Source organism: Tachyglossus aculeatus, chromosome 14 (assembly GCF_015852505.1).
Source record: "Tachyglossus aculeatus isolate mTacAcu1 chromosome 14, mTacAcu1.pri, whole genome shotgun sequence".
Classification (NCBI taxonomy): Eukaryota; Metazoa; Chordata; class Mammalia; order Monotremata; family Tachyglossidae; genus Tachyglossus; species Tachyglossus aculeatus.
This window is the reverse complement of record NC_052079.1, coordinates 48162139-48188320: the sequence shown is the minus strand read 5'-3', so window position 1 is coordinate 48188320 and position 26182 is coordinate 48162139. Positions and strand designations below refer to the sequence as shown.

The window sequence follows — 26182 nt, the reverse complement described above, 5'->3', positions numbered from 1 at the left end:
CACTGTACTGAGCACTTGGGTGAGTACAGTTCTACAGAGTTAGCAGATACATTCCCTGACTTACTCCCTGTAGTGGACAGCCCTCCGTGTTTACTGAAGGGGTAGAAGTTGTTGATTAATATTTTGTTATTATTAATTGTGGTATTTGTTAAGCAGTTACTGTGTGCCAAACACTGTAGATGCAAGGGAATCAAATTTATTTATTTACTTATTTTATTTTATTTGTACATATTTATTCTATTTATTTTATTTTGTCAATATGTTTTGTCTTGTTGTCTGTCTCCCCCTTCTAGGCTGTGAGCCCACTGTTGGGTAGGGACCGCCTCTAGATGTTGTCAACTTGTACTTTCCAAGTGCTTAGTACAGTGCTCTGCACACAGTAAGCGCTCAATAAATATGATTGAATGAATGAATGAAATTGCAGCCTGGCTCAGTGGAAAGAGCCCGGGCTTTGGAGTCAGAGGTCATGGGTTCAAATCCCTGCTCTGCCGATTGTCAGCTGTGTGACTTTGGGCAAGTCACTGAACTTCTCTGTGCCTGTTACCTCATCTGTAAAATGGGGATTAAGACTGTGAGCCCCCTGTGGGACAACCTGATCACCTTGTAACCTCCCCAGCACTTAGAACAGTGCTTTGCACATAGTAAATGCTTAATAAATGCCATCATTATTATTATTATTAATTTGGACACAGTCCCTGTCCTACAAAGGGCGCTCATTCATTCATTCAGTTGTATTTATTGAGTGCTTACTGTGTGCAGAGCACTGTACTAAGCGCTTGGGAAGTACAAGTTGGCAACATACAGAGACGGTCCCTTCCCAACAGCGGGCTCACAGGCTAGAAGGGGGAGACAGACAACAAAATATATTAAAATAAAATAAATATAATAGTAAATATGGACAAGTAAAATGAACAGAGTAATAAATCTGTACAAACATATATGCAGGTGCTGTGGGGAGGGGAAGGAGGTAGGGCGGGGAGGATGGGAAGGGGGAGAGGAATGTGGGGGCTCAGTGTGGGAAGGCCTCCTGGAGAAGGTGAGCTCTCAGTAGGGCTTTGAAGGGAGGAAGAGAGCCAGCTTGGCGGATGTGCAGAGGGAGGGCATTCCAAGCCAGGGGGAAGACGTGGGCCGGGGGTCGACGGCGGGACAGGCGAGAACGAGACATGGTGAGGAGGTGAGCGGCAGAGGAGCGGTCTCAATCCCCATTTTACAGATGAGGGAGATGAGGCACAGAGAAGTGAAGTGACTTGCCCAGTGTTCCACAGCAGACAAGTAGCGGAGCTTGGACTAGAACCCAGGTCTTCCGACTCCCGTGTCGGGGCTCTGTCCATTAGGCCATGCTGTTTTGTTATGAAAGGAGGTGATTGACCAGGAGGACAGTCTCTAGACTGTAAGCTCGTTATGGGCAGGGAAAGTGTGTGCTAAATCTGTTGTATTGTACCCTCCCAAGCGCTTAGTACCGTACTGTGCACATAGTAAGCATTCAATAAATACCACTGATTGAGTTTTTAAAATGGTATTTAAGTGCTTATTGTGTGCCATTCATTCATTCATTCGTATTTATTGAGCGTTTACTGTGTTTACTAAGTGCTTGGGATGTACAAGTTGGCAACGTATAGAGATGGTCCCTACCCAACAACGGGCTCACAGTGCCAGGCACTTTACTAAACACTGGGGTAGGTAAAAGCTAATCAAGTTGAGCACAGTCTGTGTCCCACGTGGGGCTCCCCGTCTTAATCCCCAATTTACAGATGAGGTAACTGAGACACAGGGAAGCGAAATGACTTGCCCAAGGTCACCCTGCAGACAAGTGGCAGAGCTTGGATTAGAACCCGTGACCTTCTGACTCCAATGCTTGTGTTCTATCCACTAGGCCATGCTGCTTCTTGACCCCTTAACTAGTGTTCTTCCCTCTCAGCTTCATTGCACTTAGATACATACCTGTAATTTATTTATTTGTAATTAAATCTTTATCCCCACTTCTAGACTGTAAACTCATTGTGGGCAGGGAATGTATCTGTTTGTTATATTCGTTCTCTAAGTGATGATTTATGAGAGATGAGAGAACTTATGACTTTATTCTGATGATTTGACACCTGTCCACATGTTTTTTGTTGTTGTTGTCTGTCTCCCCCCTCTATAATGATGGCATTTGTTAAGTGCTTACTATGTGCAAAGCACTGTTCTAAGCACTGGGGAGGTTACAAGGTGATCAGGTTGTCCTCTAGACTGAGCGCCCGTTGTTGGGTAGGGACCGTCTCTATATGTTGCCAACCTGTACTTCCCAAGCTCTTAGTCCAGTGCTCTGCACACAGTAAGCGCTCAATAAATATGATTGAATGAATGAGTGAATGAAGTGCTTAGTCCAGTGCTCTGCACACAGTAAGCGCTCAATAAATAATAATAATAATAATAATGGCATTTATTAAGCGCTTACTATGTGCAAAACACTGTTCTAAGCACTGGGGAGGTTACAAGGTAATCAGTGGCCCCACGGGGGGCTCACAGTCTTAATTCCCATTTTACAGATGAGTTAACTGAGGCCCAGAGAAGTTAAGTGACTTGCCCAAAGTCACACAGCTGGCAATCGGCGGAGCTGGGATTTGAACCCATGACCTCTGACTCCAAAGCCCGGGCTCTTTCCGCTGAGCCATGCTGCTTCTCTACAGTTGAATGAATGAATGAGCTCTGCTCTTGTGGCTGAGAATACAGCAGATCTAGATCGGTCCTCTCGTTGGCTTTCAATCAATCAATCGTATTTATTGAGCGCTTACTGTGTGCAGAGCACTGTACTAAGCGCTTGGGAAGTACAAGTTGGCAACATATAGTACAAGTTGGCAACATAGGGAGTTGGACCCGTCCTCAATGGAAATGACCACCGTCCTAAATGGAAGTGACCACCGAGTCCAGATGAGTGATGGGAAGACTATAAAGTTTTAATGGAGGCACACTCGGCTGTTTTAGATCCAGAGTGCTAAATCCCTCTCCGCCTTCCCCAGCCTGCTGCTCTTATCTGCTGAATATCACAAACTTGGGTTAGAATATTTCCAATGAAAACATGTCTAGGCTCCTTTTCAAAGCAAACAAAATTCCTGAGGTGGGAGGCTGGGGGAATATACATCCCTTCCCCCACCATCCCATTACACATCAGCCATTGTGTCTTAAAAGCAGCTGCCCTATACTAAGTGCTCTGCCATTCTCAGGAAGCGAGCTTTTTCCACTCTGGGTTCTTGGTCACTGCCTCTAAGCGCTTCAGTGGCTTTTTCTTCTTTTTTTTTTTTAAATTACTGCCAAGATGGTAAGCAGGTGGGTCGATATCTACATAAGGCAACACAAAATGGTTGCCTGTAGAAGGAACTCTTCCCATTCTATTGCTAAAGAAAGCTTTGGTTGAACATTTTCTCTTCACTGAATGACAGCAAGTGTAGTGAAATTCAGTATGGCTAGTGTATGAAGCCCCAAAGGAGGAAATGGAGTTAGGCTTCTACTTCCTGCCCTGTCACCCTCTTTGGATAAGTCCCTTAACCATTCGTGCCACAGCTTCACGGCCACAAAATGGTGAATGCTTGTCACCTGCTTCTTATCTCTGACATGATTTGAATTTCATTAATAAGCTTAGTGGAGTGCTTCACATTCGCTTGAATCAAGGCAAAAGATCTGCCCTACCACGTAACGCGTGGAGGGTTCGCATCAGAAAATGGAAAATAAATCTTAAAATAGTTCATCAACCTCTTAGTTGGGCATCTTTGCCTCATGATGTTAAGAACCTCGAAAATCAAAGTATGTTGTACTCTAGTAAGAGTTGGCCTGGTGAAGTCCAAGCTGCAGTTTCTCATGAAGGGCTTGTCTCTGTCTTTGCTGAATTGTACTTTCTAAGTGCTTAGTACAGTGCTCTTCACATAGTAAGCACTCAGTAAATATGAATGAATGAATGAACATGGACGGAGCAGGCTCCTGGAATAGGAAGTATCATCAATCGTATTTATTGAGCGCTTACTATGTGCAGAGCACTGTACTAAGCGCTTAGTATGTGTATGTGTTTGTATGTGTTTTTTTGCCGTTCTATTTCTAGAACTTAATAATAACAATAATAATGAAGGCATTTATTAAGCACTTACTATGTGCTAAGCACTGCCAAGCACTGGGGAGGCTACAAGGTGATCAGGTTGTCCCACGGGGGGCTCACAGTCTTCATCCCCATTTTCCAGATGAGGGAACTGAGGCTCAGAGAAGTGACGTGACTTGCCTAGAGTCACATAGCTGACAAGTGGTGGAGCCGGGATTAGAACCCATGACCTCTGACTCCAAAGCCCGGGCTCTGTCCACTGAGCCACGCTCAGGGTTTAGGGCAGTGTGAGCACCAACTTAGAAAGCTGGTGCCCAGCGCTTTATTTTTTTCTTTATTAATCTTAGACCGGGTTTATTCTGTGAATCTAGAGCACAGGCCTGGGAATCGGAAGGACTTGGGTTATAATTCTGCTTTGTCACATGTCTGCTATATGACCTTAGGCAAGGCACTTCACTTCTGGGCCTCAGTTACTTCATCTGTAACCGGGGAAGCAGTGTGGCTCAGGGGAAAGAGCCCGGGCTTTGGAGTCAGAGGTCAGGGGTTCAAATCCCGGCTCTCCCAATTGTCAGCTGTGTGACTTTAGGCAAAGTCACTTAACTTCTCTGTGCCTCAGTTACCTCATCTGTAAAATGGGGATTAAGACTTTGAGCCCCCTGTGGGACAACCTGATCCCCTTGTAACCTCCGCAGCGCTTAGAACAGTGCTTTGCATGTAGTAAGTGCTTAATAAATGCCATTATTATTATTATCATTATTATCTGTAAAAATGGGGATTATGAGTGTGAGCCCCATGTGGCATAGAGACTGTGTCCAACCCGATTGACTTGTATCCACTCCAGTGCTTAGGACAATGCTTAGCACATAGTAAGCACTTAGCAAGTATTATCATTATTATTATTATTATTATTATATCCAGGTGATATTGAAACAGCCCCAAAATTTGAGTTTTTTTAAATTGCATTTTTAAAGCATTTCCTATGTACTGGGGTAAATGCAAGCTAATCGGGTCAGACACAGTCCATGTCTCACATGGGGCTCACAGTCTTAATCCCCATTTTACAGTGAAGTGACTTGTCCAAGGTCACACGTCCGACAAGTGGCAGAGCCAGGATGAGGACCCAGGTCTTTCCACCAAGCCACGCTGCTTCCCAAGTGTAGTGTAATAACCAGTTCTCAATAAAACGTTTTAGTTGCCACTTCTGTTTTGAGGGTTTAAAGCCTCAATTACTCTTCCCTCTTAGATTCCTAAAGTTTTGTTTAAACAGTTTAATTCCAAGTGCGGGGTTGCTCTAGATTGTTCTTGTCCCCCCTGAAATTGAACCCTGAACCCTTTTCTTGGGACTTCCCAGCCAGCTTTGGGGGATCCATCTAGCATCTCTCTAGAATGTAAGCTCGTGGACAGGGAACGTGTCTGTTTATTATTATAGCATGCTCTCCCAAGTGCTTAATACAATGCTCTGCACAATGTAAGCGCTCAATAAACACGATGGACTGACTCTCTAAGAAACTTTCCCTCAGCCACTCCCTTTTTTGTGGTATCTAAGCGCTGTTGTAAGTGCTGAGGTGGATGCAGGTTAATTAGATTGGACCGCTCCCTGTCCCACTTTGGGGCTCACAGTGTCCGTTTGCTAGTTACTATTTAATATGCCTTCTCCATCCATCAGTTGCCTCCCGGAAGGTGGACAGAGTGTACCTGGCCACAACCTACTTCCCAGGCCCCAAAGTGCTTAAAAAAATAGCATTTGGAGAAGCCAGTGGCAAAACGGATTTATTTGCTGCATCTAGAACACAGCCTAATAGTCCCTATGCATCAGGAATACTTACCCCCACTTCCAAGCCTTATTGAAGGCCCATTTCCTCCAAGAGGCCTTCCCTGACTAAGCCCTCTTTTCCTTTTCTTCAGCTCCCTTCTGCCTCGGCCCTGACTTTCTCTCTATATTCATCAGAGAAGCAGTGTGGCTCAGTGGAAAGAGCGCGGGCTTTGGAGTCAGAGGTCACGGGTTCAAATCCTGGCTCCGCCACTTGCCAGCTGTGTGACTTTGGGCAAGTCACTTAACTTCTCTGTGCCTTCGTTACCTCATCTGTAAAATGGGGCTGAAGACTGTGAGCCTCCCATGGGACAACCTGATCACCTCGTAACCTCCCCAGCGCTTAGAACAATGCTTGGCACATAGCGCTTAATAAATGCCAATATTATTATTATTATCCTCCTTCCCAGCCCCACAGCACTTATGTATATACCTGTACATTTCTTTATTTCTAATAATGTCTGTCTCCCCTTGTAGACTGTAAGCTCATTGTGGGCAGGGAATGTATCTGTTATATTGTTGTATTGCACTCTCCCAAGTGCTTAGTACAGTGCTCTGAACGCAGTAAGTGCTCAATAAATACGAGTGACTGAGTGGCTGACGAAGGTGATTGTAGGTTTGTATCCTAGTGAGCTTGGCGCTGACATTCTGCCTTCTGCCACCATGGAAAACATCAAAGGAAAGCTAGTGACTTATTAGTGTATTTTTTAAATGGTACTTGTTAAGTGCTTACTGTTTGCCAGGCATTGTACTAAACTCTGGGGTGGATGCAAACTAATTAGATTGGACACAGTCCCTGTCCCACATGGGGCTCAAGGTCTTAATCCCCCTTTCGCAGATGAGGGAACCGAGTCTTAAGTACCATTTTTTTTTTTTAAAAAAAAAGGTTTTATGTGAACATGGCAATGTGCCTCACCTCTGCCCACCTACCTGATTCGTGGCCCGTGGTGCCTCAGTGGGAATTCGACTGTCAGGGGCGAGGGAGTGCACAGATGGAAGCCATGGTGACTCAAGACTGAGGCTCTCCTGGCGTTCCTGAGGGGAGGTTCTGTCATCAAAATGTTGGGCTTTTTTTTCCCCCCCTTATAATGGTGTGTGTTTGAATGCTTACTATGTGTACAACACTGTTCTAAATACTGGAGTGGATAAACAAGCCAATCAGGTCGGACGCAGTCTCTGTCCCACATGGGGCTCACAGTTGAAGTAGGAGGGAAGCCAGGTGATCCCATTTTACAGTTTGAGGCCCAGTGAAGTGACTTGCCCAAGGTCCCACAGCAGACAAGTGATGGAGCACTGTTCATTCATTCATTCAATCATATTTATTGAGCACTTACTGTGTGCAGAGCACTGTACTAAGCGCTTGGGAAGTACAAATTGGCAACATATAGAGACGGTCCCTACCCAACAGTGGGCGTTAATAATAATAATAATGGCATTTGTTAAGCGCTTACTATGTGCAAAGCACTGTTCTAAGCGCTGGGGAGGATACAAGGTGATCAGGTTGTCCCAAGGGGGCTCACAGTCTTAATCCCCATTTTACAGATGAGGTATCTGAGGCTCAGAGAAGTGAAGTGACTTGCCCAAAGTCACACAGCTGACAAGTGGTGGAGCCAGGATTTGAACCCATGACCTCTGACTCCAGAGCCTGGGCTCTTTCCATTGAGCCACACTGCTTCTCTAAGCACCGTTCTAAGCACTGGGGTAGATACAAGATAATCAGGTTGTCCCACGTGGGGCTCACAGTCTTAATCCCTGTTTTACAGATGATGCTGCTGATGGCATTTATTAAGCGCTTACTATGTGCAAAGCACTGTTCTAAGCGCTGGGGAGGTTACAAGGTGATCAGGTTGTCCCACGGGGGGCTCACAGTCTTAATCCCCGTTTTACAGATGAGGGAACTGATCTAGATGGAACAAGCTTTCAGAGAACTAAATGAGACGGAGCACGGCCGAGCTGAGGTAACTGAAGCACAGAGAAGTTAAGTGGCTTGCCCTAGGTCACACAGCAGACGAGTGGCGGAGCCGGGATTAGAACTCAGGTCCTTCTGACCCTCGCCCAGGCTCTGTTCACTAGGCCGCACTGCTTTCCAAAAATGGCGCTTGGGAAGAGAAGCAAGCAAACCCGCACCGTTGGGCAGTGATGGGATGGGGAGGAGCCGAAACCCGTACCCGCTCTTGTCGGCAGTTAAATTATTTAATAATGAAGTCAATCATTTCCATTCCTGCCACTGCCTGGGCCTCGCCACTCAGCCCGGGAGCTCTACCCGCCTACACTTAAAGCCAGTGTGTGGAAATGAGGCTTGCAACTCGAGGGGCTCGGTTTCCTGCATCGTCCCCCAAAGGGGGAAGGATACGCTTGCCCACAAGTGGAGGGATTGACTAATTTGTTGGCCTCTTGTTGTGGCTTAGTTACACAGCGGGAGAGATCTTTGTGACGCCGCCCTCCCCTCCCAATCAAAAAAATAAAAAATAAAAAATGAAAGAAGACTGTCTGCAGGGTTCGAGGAAGGATCGGAAACCCCAACTGTATATTTAAGGGAGGAGAAGAGCCAAGTAAGGGAACTATGTATTTTGGATAAAAAGCAGAGCTTTTTGGTCAAACCCGGTTGCTTTCAGTTTCATCATTTCCTGAGATGTCTAATTTAGCTAAAGTGCCCAGCCTCTGGTGCGTCCTACTTGATTATGGCCAAAAAAGGCAACTGATTCGAGTTCTCGGAGCTGGAATTGCACTTGCAGGAAGTCGAGCACTAGGAGCTAGAGTCCAGCTGCCGGCTTGCCAACACCGATAACAATCACAAAGACAATTATTTTTTTTTTTTCCTTTTCCCTCCCCTTAACTCATTGCAAGCTGCATCGGATGCCCAGAGGTTGTCGGACTCCTGCCACCTCACCCTGCTCGACAAAATCCTTTTCTGTGAAAGAGGGTCTGTGGGCTGGTAATGTCGGGGCAGAATTCGGTGGCATAGATATCCAGCCGGGATGGAAGTGTCAGGTGGGAACCAATTGCCCCCCACCAAGCAGCGTGGCTCCCTGGAAAGAGCCTGGGCTTTGGAGTCAGAGGTCATGGATTCAAATCTCGGCTCCGCCGCCTGTCAGCTGTGTGACTTTGGGCAAGTCACTTCACTTCTCTGGGCCTCAGTTCCCTCATCTGTGAGCCCCTGTGGGACAACCTGATCACCTTGTGACCTCCCCAGCGCTTAGAACAGTGCTTTGCACATAGTAAGCGCTTAATGAATACCATTATTATTATTTCCTTTATTTTTTCTAACACTCTCTCCAGCGGCTGGTTAACCCAACCGAATCCTTGAGCTGGGTAAGCATGTGTGACTTTGGGCAAGTCACTTCACTACTCTGGGCCTCAGTTCCCTCATCTGGAAAATGGGGATGAAGACTGTGAGCCCCCCGTGGGACAACCTGATCACCTTGTGACCTCCCCAGCGCTTAGAACAGTGCTTTGCACATAGTAAGCGCTTATTGAATACCATTGTTATTATTTCCTTTATTTTTTCTAACACTCTCTCCAGCGGCTGGTTAACCCAACCGAATCCTTGAGTTGGGTAAGCATTAACTACTCTGGATCTCTTTCCTCATTTGGGTTTGAGCGACTCGCCCAAGGCCACCCATGCGGTCATGCTCCCTCGATTCCCGGCACTCGTTTGTGGTCTCTCGCTCCATCCCAGCTTCGGGAGGGAAGAGGACACGGAGGAGTGAGGGATCTGGGTTGCTCGGGGGGCTGGGGAGAAGTCTTGAAATCTGAGAGTTCGGTTAATACCCCCAGCCATCGTCCCATAGAAACCCCATCATCGCTCTGAAATCTGCCGTCCTAGGGGCAGTTGAGAGCATCTTATTGATTTTGGCGCTGCTCGCGGACTACGTCAAACTCAGCAAAACCGAATTGTTATGCTATGTCCTTGGCCCCGCAGAGCTCTCGTTTTAGAAAGTGTGGTTCGTGGGCTTCTTTGAAGCAGAGGTTGTCCGTTAGTGTGCATTCTTCTTTTCACACCCGTACCCACATATAGGATCTGTTTTGCCTTGTTCCCTAAGAGCTAGTTGTTTTCTTTTTGATAGTATTTATTAAGCACTTAATATGTGCAAAGCACTTTCTAAGCGCTGGGGAGGTTACAAGGTGTTCAGGTGGTCCCACAGGGGGCTCACAGTCTTAATGCCCATTTTACAGATGAGGGAACCGAGGCCCAGAGAAGTTAAGTGACTTGCCCAAAGTCACATAGCTGACAATTGGCGGAGCCGGGATTTGAACCCATGACCTCTGACTCCAAAGCCCAGGATCTATCCACTGAGCCACGCTGCTTCACTGGGGTGGCTGGAAGGAGGCCTGCTCCTTTTGCCGGGAGGATGACTTTAATAATAATTTACAAAAATTATAATAACGGTATTTAAGTGCTATGTATCATGCACCATACTAAGCGCTAGGATCGATATGAGCAAATCACTTAACCATTGCCTTCTTCCCCAAGAGCTGGTCAAAGGGTTCAGGTCTCTGGGGGCTGGAAGGAGGCCTGCTCCTTTTGCTGGGAGGATGACTTTAGTAATTATTAAAAAAAATTATAATAGTGGTATTTAAGTGCTATGTATCATGCACCATACTAAGCGCTAGGATCGATATGAGCAAATCACTTAACCATTGCCTTGTTCCCTAAGAGCTGGTCAAAGGTTTCAGGTCTCTGGGGGCTGGCAGGAGGCCTGCTCCTTTTGCTGGAGGATGACTTTAATAATTTAGAAAAATTATAATAATGGTATTTAAGGGCTATGTATCATGCACCGTACTAAGTGCTAGGATCGATTTGAGCAAATCACTTAACCATTCTGTGCCTGTTTCCTCATTATTTTTTTTAATGGCATTTGTTTAGCACTGACTATGCTCCGGGCACTGTTCTAACCTTTAGGGTGGATTTCACCTAATCAGGTTGGACCAGTCCCTGTCCCACATGTGGCTCACTCGATCCCCATTTATAGATAAGATAACTGAGGCACAGAGAAGTGAAGTACCTTGCTTGCGGACACACAGGAGACAAGGGTTGGATCTGGGAATCGAACCCAGATCCTTCTGCCCAGGCCCATGTTCTAACCACTAGGTCATGCTGCTTGTGTTTTAGCCTTTAGATTCGAGGACTCTCTTTAACGATCTGGAACAAATATTGTTCCAACCAGTGTCCTTTGGTGGGGTATATTTGGTCAGGGACTTCTGTTATCGGGCTGGAATGTTTTTATGGCATACCCTGAAGCACTAGGGTGGCATTGCTAGAGTTGCTTTTTGAATCCGGTTAGGCTCCTGCCTTTATCAATCAATAAATGGTACTTATCGAGTGCTTACTATGGGCAGGGCACTGTGCTAAGCGTTTGGGAGAGCACAGTCCAACACGATTATCAGCAAATCCGTGGCTTCTGATGACCAGGCTGAGCGTGATAGTCCGAGTAGGTTCAGGGCTGTAATCTCAAATTGACTTTTTTCCACCCTGGCAGGGGGAACAAAATGAAGGGTACTTGCCTGCTTTCTAGTCACAGGGAGTTGAGAATCGACTCTATCAGGTGCCTGAGAATAAATTTACAAAAAATAAAAAATAATTTAAAAATAAATTTATTAAAAAAAAACTAAGGGAGTGAGGAGACCTGAGTTCTAGTCTTGGTTCTACCCCTTGCCTACTCTGGGACAGTGAACAAACCACTTAGCCATTCTGTGCCTGTTTCCTCATTTTTCTTTTTTTTCCGGTAATGGTCTTTGTTATGCACTTACTATGTTCCAGGCACTATTCTAAGCGTTGGGGTAGATGCAGCCTAATCAGGTTGAACACAGTCCCATGTCTCCCAAACTCGCAGTCTTAATTCCCACTTTACAGGTGAGGTAACTGAGGCACAGAGAAGTGAAGCGACTTGCCCAAGGTCCCACATTAGACAAGTGGTGGAGACGGGTTTGGAACCCGGGTCCTTCGGACACCCAGGCCCTTGCTCTAGCCACTAGGCCACATTGTTTGTCATCTGTAAAATAGGGATTAAATGGTGGTTCTTCCTCTCCTTTAGATTCTGAGCCCCATGTGGGACGGGAACTGTGTGCGATCTGATGTCATGCATCTACTCCAGAGCTTAGTACAGAGCTTGGCACACAGTAAAATGCTTAATAAAACCCACCACCACCATTATTCTTTTTACTTTTATTATTGTCATCCACATCCTCATTATGATCATCATCATCTCCTGCAGGGGTTGAAATGACCATAATGCGAATTGACAACTTGAGAGTGAGATGGATACGTAAATCCCGGACCTTTCTGCCGTTGAATAGTTGCTCAGAATTGCTCTGTTTGAGGCCTGTTGCCAGAGTGTCCCCGGCCTCACAATCACCCCACTTCTCAGGAGAGAAGCATAGTGGTCTAGTGGCTAGAGCAAGGGCCTGGGAGTTGGGAGGACCCGGGTTCTAATCCCAGCTCCGCCACTTGTCTGCTGTGGGACCTTGGGGAAGTCGCTTCAGTTCTCTGTGCCTCTGTTACCTCACCTGTAAAATGGGAATTAAGACTGCGAGCTTGGGAAATGTGGGACTGTGTCCAACCTGATTAGGTTGTATCAACCCCAACGCTTAGAATAGTGCCTGGAGCATAGTAAGTGCGTAACAAAGACCATTACCAAAAAAAAAGTGGGACCTTAGGCAAGTCAATTCTCTAGACCCCATTTCCCTCATCTGTAAAATGGGGATGTAGACTGTGAATCCCATGTGAGACCTGGACTGTGTCCAACTTGGTTATCTTGTATGTACCCCAGCCCTTAGTACAGGGCCTGGCTCATAGTAAGCTCTTAACAAATACCATAAAAATGAAACCGGAACTTCTCTGCACCTTTGCAGAAGCCCCTTGGGGCTGGCTTTCCTCGCTGTTCCAACAGTATCCGCTCTGTCCCTTGCAAAGACCAGGGTCCTTTGTGACCAGATGGGCTTTTCCCAGAAACTCGTCTTAATTCAGTCCTTTTTTTTTTTTTTTGAGATCCAGCCCTCTGCCCTCCCGGGAGTCTCTGCAGAGTTTAAGACTGTTTGCACGAGGACTGTAAACAAAATTACCTACCAGGAAGTCATTTAGAGAGCCGTTCCCTCCCATTCCCACTGTGTACATCTGATTGGGAAGTCCTTTTTGGAAAAGCAAGGTGGGTGCTTGGAAAACAAACAGCTCCTCCTTGGGATGTGGGTCTGTAACTGGAACCTTCTCTTCTGTCTGGAAACCATTAAGGAGCTTAGATAAGAAGGAATATGTTGGATCCTTCCTTTGGCTAATTAGGAGATCCCTCCTGTCACTTCCCTGTTAAGCGTCTAGCCTCCTTGGCGTGAGTTCCCATTGAATTTGGAAACATTTATCTCAAGACTCCTGCAGTTCTTCCCAGGACAAGACCTCACAGCAGGGAGAGAGAACTCTGGAGTATTACTGGGTGGGACGGTCAGTCTCTTAGTGATAGAGAGATGTTGACTGTCCTGGGTGAGGGGGAATATGGAGTATGGTTCTGTCTGAGTTTAGTTCCCTTGTGTGGGATTTTGTGGCATGGATCGTTGTGGGGCCCGGGAGGGAGGGGATTCACTCTGAAGTCTGCAATATTTCCAATCATCAAACCATTGGCTCCCACCCAAAGCGAGGATGTCAGTTATTCCTATAGCTGCATCCAGTTTGTTCAGAACAATCTGTGCTCCATCAGTGGTGTTTTTTTCCGAGACGGCGCCCTGCACATTGTAAGTGCTCAATGCATACAGTTGATTGAGAGCCCTGTGCTAAGCACTTGGGAGAGTACAATAATTAAGGACATTTATTGAACGCTTCCTGTGTGCAGAGCACTGTACTAAGTGCTTGGGATAGTAGATTCTAACAGTTGAAAAACGGGTTCCCCTGCCCACAAGAAACCTACAGCCTAGAGGGACTGTAAGAAGAGTAAGAGCAGTACAGTAAGTAGACGTGATCTCTAGCCTCAAGGAATTCATTCATTCATTCATTCAATCGTATTTATTGAGCGCTTACTGTGTGCAGAGCACTGTTCTAAGCGCTTGGGAAGTACAAGTTGGCAACATATAGAGACGGTCCCTACCCAACAGTGGGCTCACAGTCTAATTCACAGGAATTCACAACTTAACCCTCACCCTAGAGATCAGAAGGGCACTTGGATGTGGCACTCCGTCCCTCAGCGTGAATACGGCGGGCACGGATGAGAGAGTGCCAGCGGTCCTGTCCCGTAGGCGAGTCTGTCATGTTGCCTCCCGATCAATCAATCAATCAATCAATCAGTCATATTTATTGAGCGCTTACTGTGTGCAGAGCACTGTACTAAGCGCTTGGGAAGTACAAGTCGGCAACCCATAGAGACAATCCCTACCCAACAGCGGGCTCACAGTCTAGAAGGGGGAAGACAGAGAACAAAACCAAACATACTAACAAAATAAAATGAATAGAATAGATATGTACAAGTAAGATAAATAAATAAATAAATAGAGTAATAAATATGTACAAAAATATATACATATATACAGGTGCTGTGGGGAAGGGAAGGAGGTAAGATGGGGGGGGTGGAGAGGGGGACGAGGGGGAGAGGAAGGAACCAGAGACTTCCCCCCCCCCTTTTTTTAATGGTATTTATTAAGCACTTACTGTGTACCAGACACCAGACACTGTACTAAGTGCTGGGGTAGATCCAAGCTATTCATTCATTCATTCAGTTGTATTTTTTGAGCGCTTACTGTGTGCAGAGCACTGTACTAAGCACTTGGGAAGTACAAGTTGGCCCCAGACTGAGCCCCCTCCTTCTTTTTCCCCTCCTCCCCCTCTCCATCCCCCCCCCCACCTTACCTCCTTCCCCTCCCCACAGCACCTGCATATATGTTTGTACGTATTTATTACTCTATTCTATTTATTTTATTTTGTTAATATGTTTTGTTTTGTTCTCTGTCTCCCCCTTCTAGACTGTGAGCCCACTGTTGGGTAGGGACCGTCTCTATATGTTGCCAACTTGGACTTCCCAAGCTCTTAGTACAGTGCTCTGCACACAGTAAGCACTCAATAAATATGATTGAATGAATGAATGAACATATAGAGATGGCTCCTACTCAACAATGGGCTCACAGTCTAGAAGGGGGAGACAGACAACAAAACAAAACATGTGGTCAGGTGTCAAGTCATCAGAATAAATAGAAGGAAAGCTAGATCAATCAATCCGTCGTATTTATTGAGCGCTTACTGTGTGCAGAGCACTGTGCTAAGCGCTTGGGAAGTACAAGTTGGCAACATATAGAGACGGTCCTTACCCAACAGTGGGTAGATGTGCTAGATGCACATCATTGACAAAATAAATAGAATAGTAAATATGTACAAGTAAAATAGAGTAATAAATCTAATAAAGCTAATCAGATTGGATCCAGGCCCTGTTCCACAAGGGGCTCACAGTCTTAATCCCCATTTTACAGGTGAGGTGACTGAGGCCTGGAGAAGCAAAGTGACTCTCCTGTGGGTCCCAGAGCAGACGAGTTGCAGAGCCGGGATTAGAACCCGGCTTAGATTCCCGGCCCGTGCTCTATCCATTAGGCCACACTCCTTCATTGTAAAGATGCAGTGAATGAGCGCATTAATTCTGCAGATAATGAGTTTGAGCCATTACAGAAATTTCAAACAAATTTTACCACAAACTCCCAGGTGTCTCTTGGAGTTGGTAAGGGGGAATGGTAGGAGGTACTTCTGCTGTGAGCTGTAATTATAGGCTCTATTTTTTTTTAATGGTGTTCGTTAAGCACTTACTATGTGACTGACACTGTATTAGGCACTGGGTTAGTTCCAAGCTAATCAGGTTGGACATGGTCCCTGTCTCACATGGGGGCTGCAGTCTTAACTCCCATTTTACAGGTGAGGGAACCGAGGCACGGAGAAGTGAAACGACTTGCCCAAGATCACACAGCAGACAAGCGGAGGAAGGGGGATGAGAACCCAAGTCTTCCAGACTCCCGGGCCTGTGCTCCAATCCATTAGTCAATCAATCAATCGTATTTATTGAGCGCTTACTGTGTGCAGAGCACGGTACTAAGCACTTGGGAAGTACAAGTTGGCAACATATAGAGACAGTCCCTACCCAACAGTGGGCTCACAGTCTTCTCGTTATTCATCATCATCGTCAATCGTATTTATTGAGCGCTTACTGTGTGCAGAGCACTGTACTGAGCGCTTGGGAAGTACAAATTGGCAACATATAGAGACAGTCCCTACCCAACAGTGGGCTCACAGTCTAAAAGGGGGAGACAGAGAACAAAACCAAACATACTAACAAAATAAAATAAATCAATTATTCCCATCCATGAAGACTTGTATGGTATTTTGCAGGCATCCAGGCCGTCTTTGGATTCGAAACCGACTCTTCTTCATCAGGTGTAAAATTGTCCTTGCCTTAAAAGATTCAGGACTGAACGCACGTCCAGCTACGTTTGCCAGTGGTTTCCTTGGCTTAAGAACCGAGGGAGTGAGCGTCGGTAGTTATGGCGCTGCAGTTTTTAACTTCCATTTTATTCTTTCTTTCCTCTTCTCTCCCTCCTCCTCCTCCCCACCACCCCGTCCCCCTGGCAGGTCCTGGCTGGAAAGCACAATGGCGCAGCAAGCCGCCGACAAGTACCTCTACGTGGATAAAAACTTCATCAACAACCCCCTGGCTCAGGCCGACTGGGCGGCCAAGAAGTTGGTGTGGGTCCCTTCGGAGAAGAACGGGTTTGAGCCTGCCAGTCTCAAAGAGGAAGTGGGCGAGGAGGCCACGGTGGAGCTGGTGGAGAATGGCAAGAAGATCAAGGTGAACAAGGATGACATCCAGAAGATGAATCCCCCCAAGTTCTCCAAGGTGGAGGATATGGCGGAGCTCACCTGTCTGAACGAGGCCTCAGTCCTGCACAACCTGAAGGAGAGATACTACTCAGGCCTCATCTACGTAAGTTTGCCCCGTCCCCCTCCTTAGAGCCGGTTAGCCCCGGGAGCTTTTAGGACACCACTCTTGACCTGCGGACGTGTATTAACCTCCCTGCCCTCTCCCTCCACCAGTGGACACTGGAGGGTTGAGGCCCTTTGGTAGAGAAGGGGACGCTTCAAGGAATGCTGTGGTTAAATGCCTGAACTTTGGCATTTAAATGCCTGGGTGGAATGTTTTGAATAGCATTAACTTTTCGCTCCGTGGAGCCAAAAGCATCCAACGGCGGTAAACAGGAAGCCAGTTACAAACCAAACTAAATAGGGAGGAGAATGACTTTTATGAGCACAGCGAACATCTGGCTTCTCTTTCCTCCCCCTTCCCCACCCCATCTCACCACATCTAGAACCTCAGTGAAGGGTCTACCCCTATTTGGGGAGGATTTCCCTCCAGGTTCATTCCTCCTTTCATATCTCTCTACCATGTCCGATAATAATAATAATAATAATGGCATTTATTAAGCGCTTACTATGTGCAAAGCACTGTTCTAAGCGCTGGGAAGGTTACAAGGTGATCAGGTTGTCCCACGTGGGGCTCACGGTCTTTGTCCCCATTTTAGAGATAAGGGAACTGAGGCCCAGAGAAGTTAAGTGACTTGCCCAAGGTCACACAGCTGACAAGTGGCAGAGCCGGGATTTGAAGAGCCCGGGCTTTGGAGTCAGAGGCCGTGGGTTCAAATCCCGGCTCCACCAATTGGCAGCTGTGTGACCTTGGGCAAGTGACTTCACTTCTGTGGGCCGATAATAATAATGATGGCATTTGTTATCCCCACAGCTAAGAAGGAAGGGGGGGGGTCAAAAATCCAGTAATTTATGGCTCACTTTCTGGGGAAACCTCTCCATCTTGTCATTCACTCAGTCTTATTTATTGAGCGCTTAACTGTGTGCAGAGCACGGTCCTAAGCACTTGGGAGGTACAATTCAGCAATGAGACAATCCCCTTCTATCATCATCATCAATCGTATTTATTGAGCGCATACTGTGTGCAGAGCACTGTACTAAGTGCTTGGGAAGTGCAAGTTGGCAACATATAGAGACAGACCCTACCCAACAGTGGGCTCACAGTCTAAAAGGGGGAGACAGAGAACAAAACCAAACATACTAACAAAATAAAATAAATAGAATAGATATGTACAAGTAAAATAAATAGAGTAACAAATATGTACAAACATATATGCATATATACAGGTGCTGTGGGGAAGGGAAGGGGAAGGGAAGGACTTCTAGACTGTGAGCCCGTTGTTGGGTAGGGACCGTCTCTATATGTTGCCGACTTGTACTTCCCAAGTGCTTAGTACAGTGCTCTGCACACAGTAAGTGCTCAATAAATATGATTGAATGAATGAATGAATTTGTTAGTGCTAACTATGTGCCGAACACTGTACTGAGCGCTGGGGTAGGTACAAAATAATCAGGTCCGACATGGGGCTCACAGTCTACGTAGAAGGGAGAACAGGAATTGAATCCCCGCTTTGCAGATGAATAAACTGAGGCCCAGTGAAGTTAAGTGACTTGCTCAAGGTTCACACTGCAGTCAAGTGGCAGAACTAGATTAGAACCTGGGTCCTCTGATGCCCAGGAGCAGCATGGCTCAGTGGTAAGAGCAGGGGCTTTGGAGTCAGAGATCATGGGTTCAAATTCCGGCTCTGCCAATTGTCAGCTGTGGGACTTTGGGCAAGTCACTTCACTTCTCTGGGCCTCAGTTACCTCATCTGTAAAATGGGGATTAAGACTGCCACCCCCGTGGGACTACCTGATCACCTTGTATTTACCCCAGTGCTTAGAACAGTGCTTTGCACAAAGTAAGCATTTAATAAATGCCATTATTATTATTATTATTTTTCCACTAGGCCACGCTGCTTTGTGCTCTAAGGCGATTCTTCACCTCTCAACTTCCTCCCTGCCTGCAGATCTGCAAAAGGACAGGGCTCTATTCCAATCAATGTCATATTTATTGAGTGCTTACTCTGTGCAGAGCACTGTACTAAGCGCTTGGGAGAGTAACAATGTAACGGAGTTGGCCAAATGTATTCCCAAGTAGTAAATTTAGCAGAAGCTAAGGGACTGTGTCTAATTCACAACTGTTTTCTCTCCCAGCACTTAGTTCAGTACTCTGCACACTTAATAAATTCTTTTTCTACTACTTCTACTACTACTACTACTACTACTACTACTACTACTACTACTACTACTACTACTACTAAAAAGACTCCTGGTAGGGGCCACTAATCGACCAGTTGGGTGGACTGAGCTCGCATTGTCTCAGAAAGATAAGCAGCCTGTTGTCCTTGAAGGAAAAAAAAAAAAGACCCACAAAAGATGACACCCCAATGTCCCTTGGTATCCAGTGCCTTTGACCAGGAAGTTCTTCCTAAAATCAACCCTAATTCCCTCCTGCTGTAATTTAACGTTCAGTCCTATCCTCTGAAACTGAGCGCTGATCCGTGAACTCCCACTGAATACGGAAAAACTCCATAATTAAATCGTCCTCAGGCCACTCTTCTCCAGTTTAAGCAAACCCAGCTCCGTTAGAACTTTCCTCACGGGGCTGGTCTTCCAAACCATTAATTGCTTTTTATTGCTTGCCTCTGCTCCTTCTCCAGAATATACTTTAAAATCTCTGTTCAGTTTGGAATTCTCCCCTCAAAACTTAAACAATGGGGTCCCTCAGTGCCTTCATAGAACTGATGGATCCTGAGGGTCAGCAGAGGGTGACCTTGTGGATTCTACGTGTTAAATTCCCATTCATTCAGTCATATTTATTGAGCACTTACTGTGCAGAAAGCACCATACTAAGCTATTCCTAGGCTCTTGAATTAACAATAATATTTAAAGCATGACACTCTGAAGTCCATTGGGATTTGAAATCTTCCTTGTATTTGCTGAACTTGTGCAATCCAGTCCTGCCCCATCTTGAATTTTCTGGAATTTGATTTTCCACCCTTAGTGAATTAACTGTGCATGTGACCCTGTTTGACCTTTTTTTTTTTTTAAATCTGGACTGTTTTTTCCAGCCCATGTCAAGGGTCTTCTTGAATATGGATTCATTTGTCCAAGGTGCCAGCCATTCCCATGTACTGTCCGTGGCACGTGACTTAAGCACCCTGACCATTCATTCATTCATTCATTCAATCGTATTTATTGAGCACGTACTGTGTGCAGAGCACTGTACTAAGCGCTTGGGAAGTACAGACCATGCCAAATCACGTCACCTCACAGCCCACAAGCATGACCAGGCCTCTCATGGGGCCTGCTTCCTTCGGCAGCTCTGGCTGGCGTGCAGGAACGCATGGTTCTCCTGGCTCTTTCTATGGGCCACCAGAAATAAATAATAATAATAATGATAATAATGATAGTTTTTGTTAAGCGCTTACTATGTGCTAAGCACTGTTCTAAGCCCTGGGGTAGATGCAGGGTTATTCAGATTGTCCCACGTGGGGCTCATAGTCTTAATCCCCATTTTGCAGTTGAGGTAACTGAGGCCCAGAGAAGTGAAGTGACTTGCCCAAAGTCACACAGCTGACAAGCAGTGGAGCCGGGATTAGAACCCACGACCTCCGACTCCCAAGCCCGGGCTCTTTCCACTAAGCCACGCCGCTTCTCTACTCAGCGGGCCAGTCAATCAGTGGTATTTATTGAGCATTTACTGTGTGCAGAGCACTGTTCCAAGGGCTTGGGAGAGTACAATGCAAGAGTTGGGACGAGTTCTGTATCAGTCGTATTTATTGAGCGCCTAACTGTGTGCAGAGCAAGAAGCAGCGTGGCTCAGTGGAAAGAGCCCGGGCTTTGGAGTCAGAGGTCATGGGTTCAAATCCCAGCTCCACCACATGTCTGCTGTGTGACCTTGGGCAAGTCACTTAACCTCTCTGAGCCTGTTACCTCATCTGTAAAATGGGGATTAAGACTGTGAGCCCCACGTGGGACAACCTGATCACCTCGTATCCACCCCAGCGCTTAGAACAGTGCTTTGCACATAGTAAGTGCTTAATAAATGCCATCATCATTATTATTATTCTTTTAGACTGTGAGCCCACTGTTGGGTAGGGACCGTCTCTATATGTTGCCAACTTTGTACTTCCCAAGCGCTTAGTCCAGTGCTGTGCACACAGTAAGCGCTCAATAAATACGATTGATTGATTGCTCGAGAGAGTGCAAGGTGACAGACCCAATCTCTACCCACAGGGAGCTTACAGGCTAGAAGGGGAGACATGTTAAAGGGACTGTCTCTATATGTTGCCAATTTGTACTTCCCAAGTGCTTAGTACAGTGCTCTGCACATAGTAAGCGCTCAATAAATACGATTGATGATGATGATGATGATGACCCAGTCTCTACCCACAGGGAGCTTACAGGCTAGAAGGGGAGACACGTTAATATAAATCATAATGATGATAATAATAATAATAATAATAATAATAATAATAATAATAATAATAATACTAATGGCATTTATTAAGCACTTACTATGTGCAAAGCACCGTTCTTAAATTACGGACACTGACATAACTGCTGTGAGGCTGGAAGTTCGAGCTGGGTTGGATCCCACCCATTAGCTGGGGGTTGTCAAGCCATTATTGTGTACAGAGGACTGGACTGAATGAACATGCGTTACTAGTCCCAGGCTGAAAACCACCTCATAGGAAGCAGTGTGGCCTGGTGGAACGAACACAGGCTTGGACCTGGGTTCTAATCATGCCTCCGCCACTGCTCCGTGACCATGGGCAAGTCACTTCACCTCCTCTTTGCCTCCTGCAAAACGGGGATCCAATACCCGTTCTCCCTCCTGCTTAGACTGCAGGCCGCGCGCGGGACCGTATGATCGTGGATCTGCCCCAGCACTTAGTACAGTGCTTGACGCATAGGAAGTGCTTAGTACAGTGCTCTGCACACAGTAAGCGCTCAATAAATACGATTGAATGAATGAATGTGAATGAATGAATGTGAATGAATTTTTAGACTGTGAGCCCACTGTTGGGTAGGGACTGTCTCTATATGTTGCCAATTTGTACTTCCCAAGCGCTTAGTACAATGCTGTGCACACAGTAAGCGCTCAATAAATACGATTGATGATGATGATGAATGAATGAAGCACTTAAAAATGCCACAGTTATTATTGTCTTGGACCTTTACTCGATACAAACATAGCTCTTTCCCCCGACCGACTGTGAACGATTTTTGGAAGCAACCTAAATGTCGTTGGAGAAAACGTAGGGTGGATTGGGCCAGCCATGACATCTAGAGTTGCATAATAATAATAATAATTATGGTATTTGTTGAGCGCTTACTATGGGCCAGGTACTTTCCAGCGCTTAGAACAGTGCCCAGTGCTTAGAACAGTGCTTTGCACATAGTAAGTGCTTAACAAATGCCATTATTATTATTATTTTCTAAACATACAGTTAGATCCAAGCTAATCAGGTTGAACTCAGAGCTCACATTAATAATTATTAACATGAATTATTAATTAATTTATCAATGGTATTGAATAATATTAAATATTAATTAATAGAGAAGCAGTGTGGCTCAGTGGAAAGAACACGGGCTTGGGAGTCAGAGGTCATGGGTTCTAATCCCAGCTCCGCCAACACGTCCGCTGTGTGACCCTGGGAAAGTCACTTCACTTCTCTGAGCCTCAGTTACCCCATCTGTCAAGTGGGGATGAAGTCTGTGAACCCCACGTGGGACAAACTGATCACCTTGTATCCCCCCAGTGCTTAGAACAGTGCTTTGCACATAGCGCTTAATAAATGCCATCATTATTATTATTATTATTATGTCCGCTGTGTGACCTTGGGCAAGTCACTTCACTTCTCTGAGCCTCAGTTACCCCATCTGTAAAATGGGGATCAAGTCTGTGAGCCCCACGTGGGACAACCTGATCACCTTGTATCCCCCCCCAGCGCTTAGAACACTGCTTCGCACATAGTAAGCGCTTAACAAATGCCATCATTATTATTAATAATAAAGAAGTTACACAGCACAGAGGGACAGCAGGTGAGCGGCGGAACCAGAGGTAGAACCCACGTCCTCCCAGACTGAGCCCCTTCTTTCCTCTCCCCCTCGCCCTCCTCTCCATCCCTCCCATCTTACCTCCTTCCCTTCCCCACAGCACCTGTATATATGTATATATGTTTGTACATATTTATTACTCTATTTATTTTACTTGTACATATCTATTCTATTTATTTTATTTTGTTAGTATGTTTGGTTTTGTTCTCTGTCCCCCACCTTTTAGACTGTGAGCCCACTGTTGGGTAAAGTCTTTATATGTTGCCATCTTGTACTTCCCAAGCGCTTAATACAGTGCTCTGCACACAGTGAGCACGCAATAAATACGATTGATTGATTGATGATTCCCAAGCCCACGCTCTATCCACTAGCCCACACTGCTTCTCCACGAGTTGGTAAGGAGAGGCAGGAAGGGTTCCACTTCTTGAGGGGGGATTTCTGTCCATCCCTAGATGGACAGCAGCTAGAGGAAGCTGCTGTGGCTCAGTGGAAAGAGCCCGGGCTTCGGAGTCAGAGGTCATGGGTTCAAATGCCCGCTCTGCCAACTGTCAGCTGTGTGACTTTGGGCAAGTCCCTTAACTTCTCTGTGCCTCAGTTACCTCATCTGGAAAATGGGGATTAAAATTGTGAGCCCCCCCCGTGGGACAACCTGATCACCTTGTAACCTCCCCAGCACTTAGAGCAGTGCTTTGCACATAGTAAGTGCTTAACAAATACCAACATTATTATTATTATCTTTTAGACTGTGAGCCCACTGTTGGGTAGGGACTGTCTCTATATGTTGCCAATTTGTACTTTCCAAGCGCTTAGTACAGTGCTCTGCACATAGTAAGCGCTCAATAAATGCGATTGATGATGATGATCCCTTTCCTCCTGAGCCTAGAACAGTCCGTCAACACTAATAGTTCTTGTTTCTTTGGCGTCCACAGCTCGGCTCCCCGGGGCTCTTCCAATTTTCAGTACAGAGAGGTCTTAGTTCTGCTAGAGAGCCCAATTTGTATATGAAACCGTCCTGCTAGGAGGACCCCCAGTTTTTTGGGGAAAGAAACGACTCAGCCGGTGAAGGCGGGCTTCTCTTCGGCCTCTCTCCTCTCCACCGCGGCCTGCCTCTTCCGACTTCCAAAATGGTACCTCGTGAGCTTTTATTAAGAGCCGGCTCCCGGGCACCGTGGGAGGTGAGACTAATTCGGAGCCGCAGTGGCCCTGGCTGGGGGGGTGGCCTGAAACAAAAAGGGCCTCTATAACTCCGTCATCCCTCGTGGGCCCAATGTAGGAGTAAAACCACTGGCGCAAGCCTCTTTTCACATCCAGGCCCTGCCAGAGCGGAGAAGTGAGAGTGACTCACTGAATAGCTGAGCCTCCTTCCCTCCACCCCCTTGAGCTTCAGTCTCCAGCTCTGCCCGGATCGCCTTCTCCCGGGCAAAATGGAGCCTGGGAGCCTCTTAGCCTTTTCTCTCTTTTTACGGTGTTCGTTAAGCGCTTACTATGTGCCAGGCACTGTTCTAAGCGCTGGGGTAGATCATCATCATCATCATCAATCGTATTTATTGAGCGCTTACTATGTGCAGAGCACTGTACTAAGCGCTTGGGAAGTACAAATTGGCAACACATAGAGACAGTCCCTACCCAACAGTGGGCTCACAGTCTAAAAGGGGGAGACAGAGAACAAAACCAAACATACCAACAAAATAAAATAAATAGGATAGCTATGTACAAGTAAAATAAATAGAGTAATAAATATGTACAACCATATATACATATATACAGGTAGATACAAGGTAATTAGGTCGGATACAGGCCCTGCCCCACAGTGGGCTCACCGTCTTCACCCCTGTTTTGCAGATGAGGGAACTGAGGTGCAGAGAAGTGAAGTGACTTGCCCAAAGTCACACAGCTGACAAGTGGGGGAGCGGGGATTTGAACCCATGACCCCTGACTCCAAAGCCCTGGGCTCTTTCCACTGAGCCACGCTGCTTCTCCAATGCTTGTGTTACGGGTCTGGGAATCAGGTCATGGGTTCTTAACCTGGCCCCGCCACCTCAGCTGGGTGACCTTGGGCAAGTCACTTCACGTCTCTGGGGCCTCAGTTACCTCACCTGCAAAATGGGGATGAAGACGGTGAGCCCCCCGTGGGGCAGGGCCTGTGTCCGACCTAATTGCCTTGTATCTACCCCGGCGCTTAGAGCAGTGCCTGGCCCATAGTAAGTGCTTAACGCTTACTAACGCTTATTAAGACTTTGAGCCCCATGTGGGACAACCCGATCACCTTGTAACCTCCCCAGCACTTAGAACAGTGCTTTGCACATAGTAAGTGCTTAATAAATAAGCACTATGCTTATTTAAATAAATGATAAATTATTATGCTTATTTAAATAAATTGTTTAAATAAATTTAAATAAATGCTATTATTATTATTCTGTACTAAGCTGAGCGGCTTCTCCAAGCAGGCCATCCTCACCCCGTTTTACCTTTGTGGGAGAGTTGCGTCTCTGTGTGATTCCATGCTGGGGAAAAAGTCACGCTACGGCGCTCCGTCCAGTCCGGCGCTTCTTTGGCAGCGTGGCCCACTGGACCCAGATGAACCCGATCAACTGATCAGTGGTATTTATTGGGCACTTAATATATGCGGAGCGCTGGACTAAGCGCTTGGAAAAGTACAGTTAGCCTTATTAGAAGCGTACCTCGTCCAAGAGGCCCTCCCTGCCTGTGGGTCTGTACCCTTTATTCATCCCTTCCTCAGCCCCACAGCACTAAAGTACTTTTCTGTTATTTATATTCACGTCCATCTCCCTCTCTAATTATGGTATTAGTTAAGCGCTTACTGTGTGCCAGGCGCTGTACTAAGCGCTGGGATGGATACGAGCAAATCGGGTTGGACACGGTCCATGTCCCACGTGGGGCTCACAGCCTCAATCCCCATTTTCCAGATGAGGTAACTGAGACCCAGAAAAGTGACTTGACTTGCCCGAGGTCAAGCGGAAGAGTCAGAATTAGAACCCACGACCTTCCCACGCCCTGGCTCGTGCTGCATCCACTATGCCATGCCGCTTCTAGACTGTAAGCTTGTTGTGGGCAGGGAACATGTCCACCCATTCTGTTGTCTCGTACTCTTGCAGGCGCTTAGTCCAGTGCTCTGCACACAGTAAGCGCTCAATAAATAGGATGGATAGATGAATACAGTGCACAGACTCCCTGCCCACAAGGATGTTTCAGCCTGCAGGAGGTGACATAGTGAGATAAAATTTCAGATTGGGGGAAAAAGGAGAGTATAAGGATGTGGACATAGTGCTTTGGGGCTGAGGTGAATGTCAAAGTGCTTAAGGGGCAT

The 26182-nt window shown here is 46.4% G+C and overlaps 1 protein-coding gene across 3 annotated transcripts in view; it reads left to right on the top strand.

Moving 5' to 3' along the window:
- MYH9 (myosin heavy chain 9) overlaps positions 1 to 26182 on the top strand; it is a 126384-nt gene that overhangs the window by 31916 nt on the left and 68286 nt on the right. The window contains exons 1-2 of one of the 3 annotated variants that reach the window (XM_038756515.1): positions 12968 to 13021; positions 16459 to 16810. In XM_038756515.1, the coding sequence (XP_038612443.1) occupies positions 16478 to 16810 (333 nt within the window). In that variant the 5' untranslated portion in view covers positions 12968 to 13021; positions 16459 to 16477. Of the gene's footprint in view, positions 1 to 12967; positions 13022 to 16458; positions 16811 to 26182 lie in introns of those variants that run through there. The other 2 variants (XM_038756514.1, XM_038756516.1) reach the window with 2 other exon arrangements.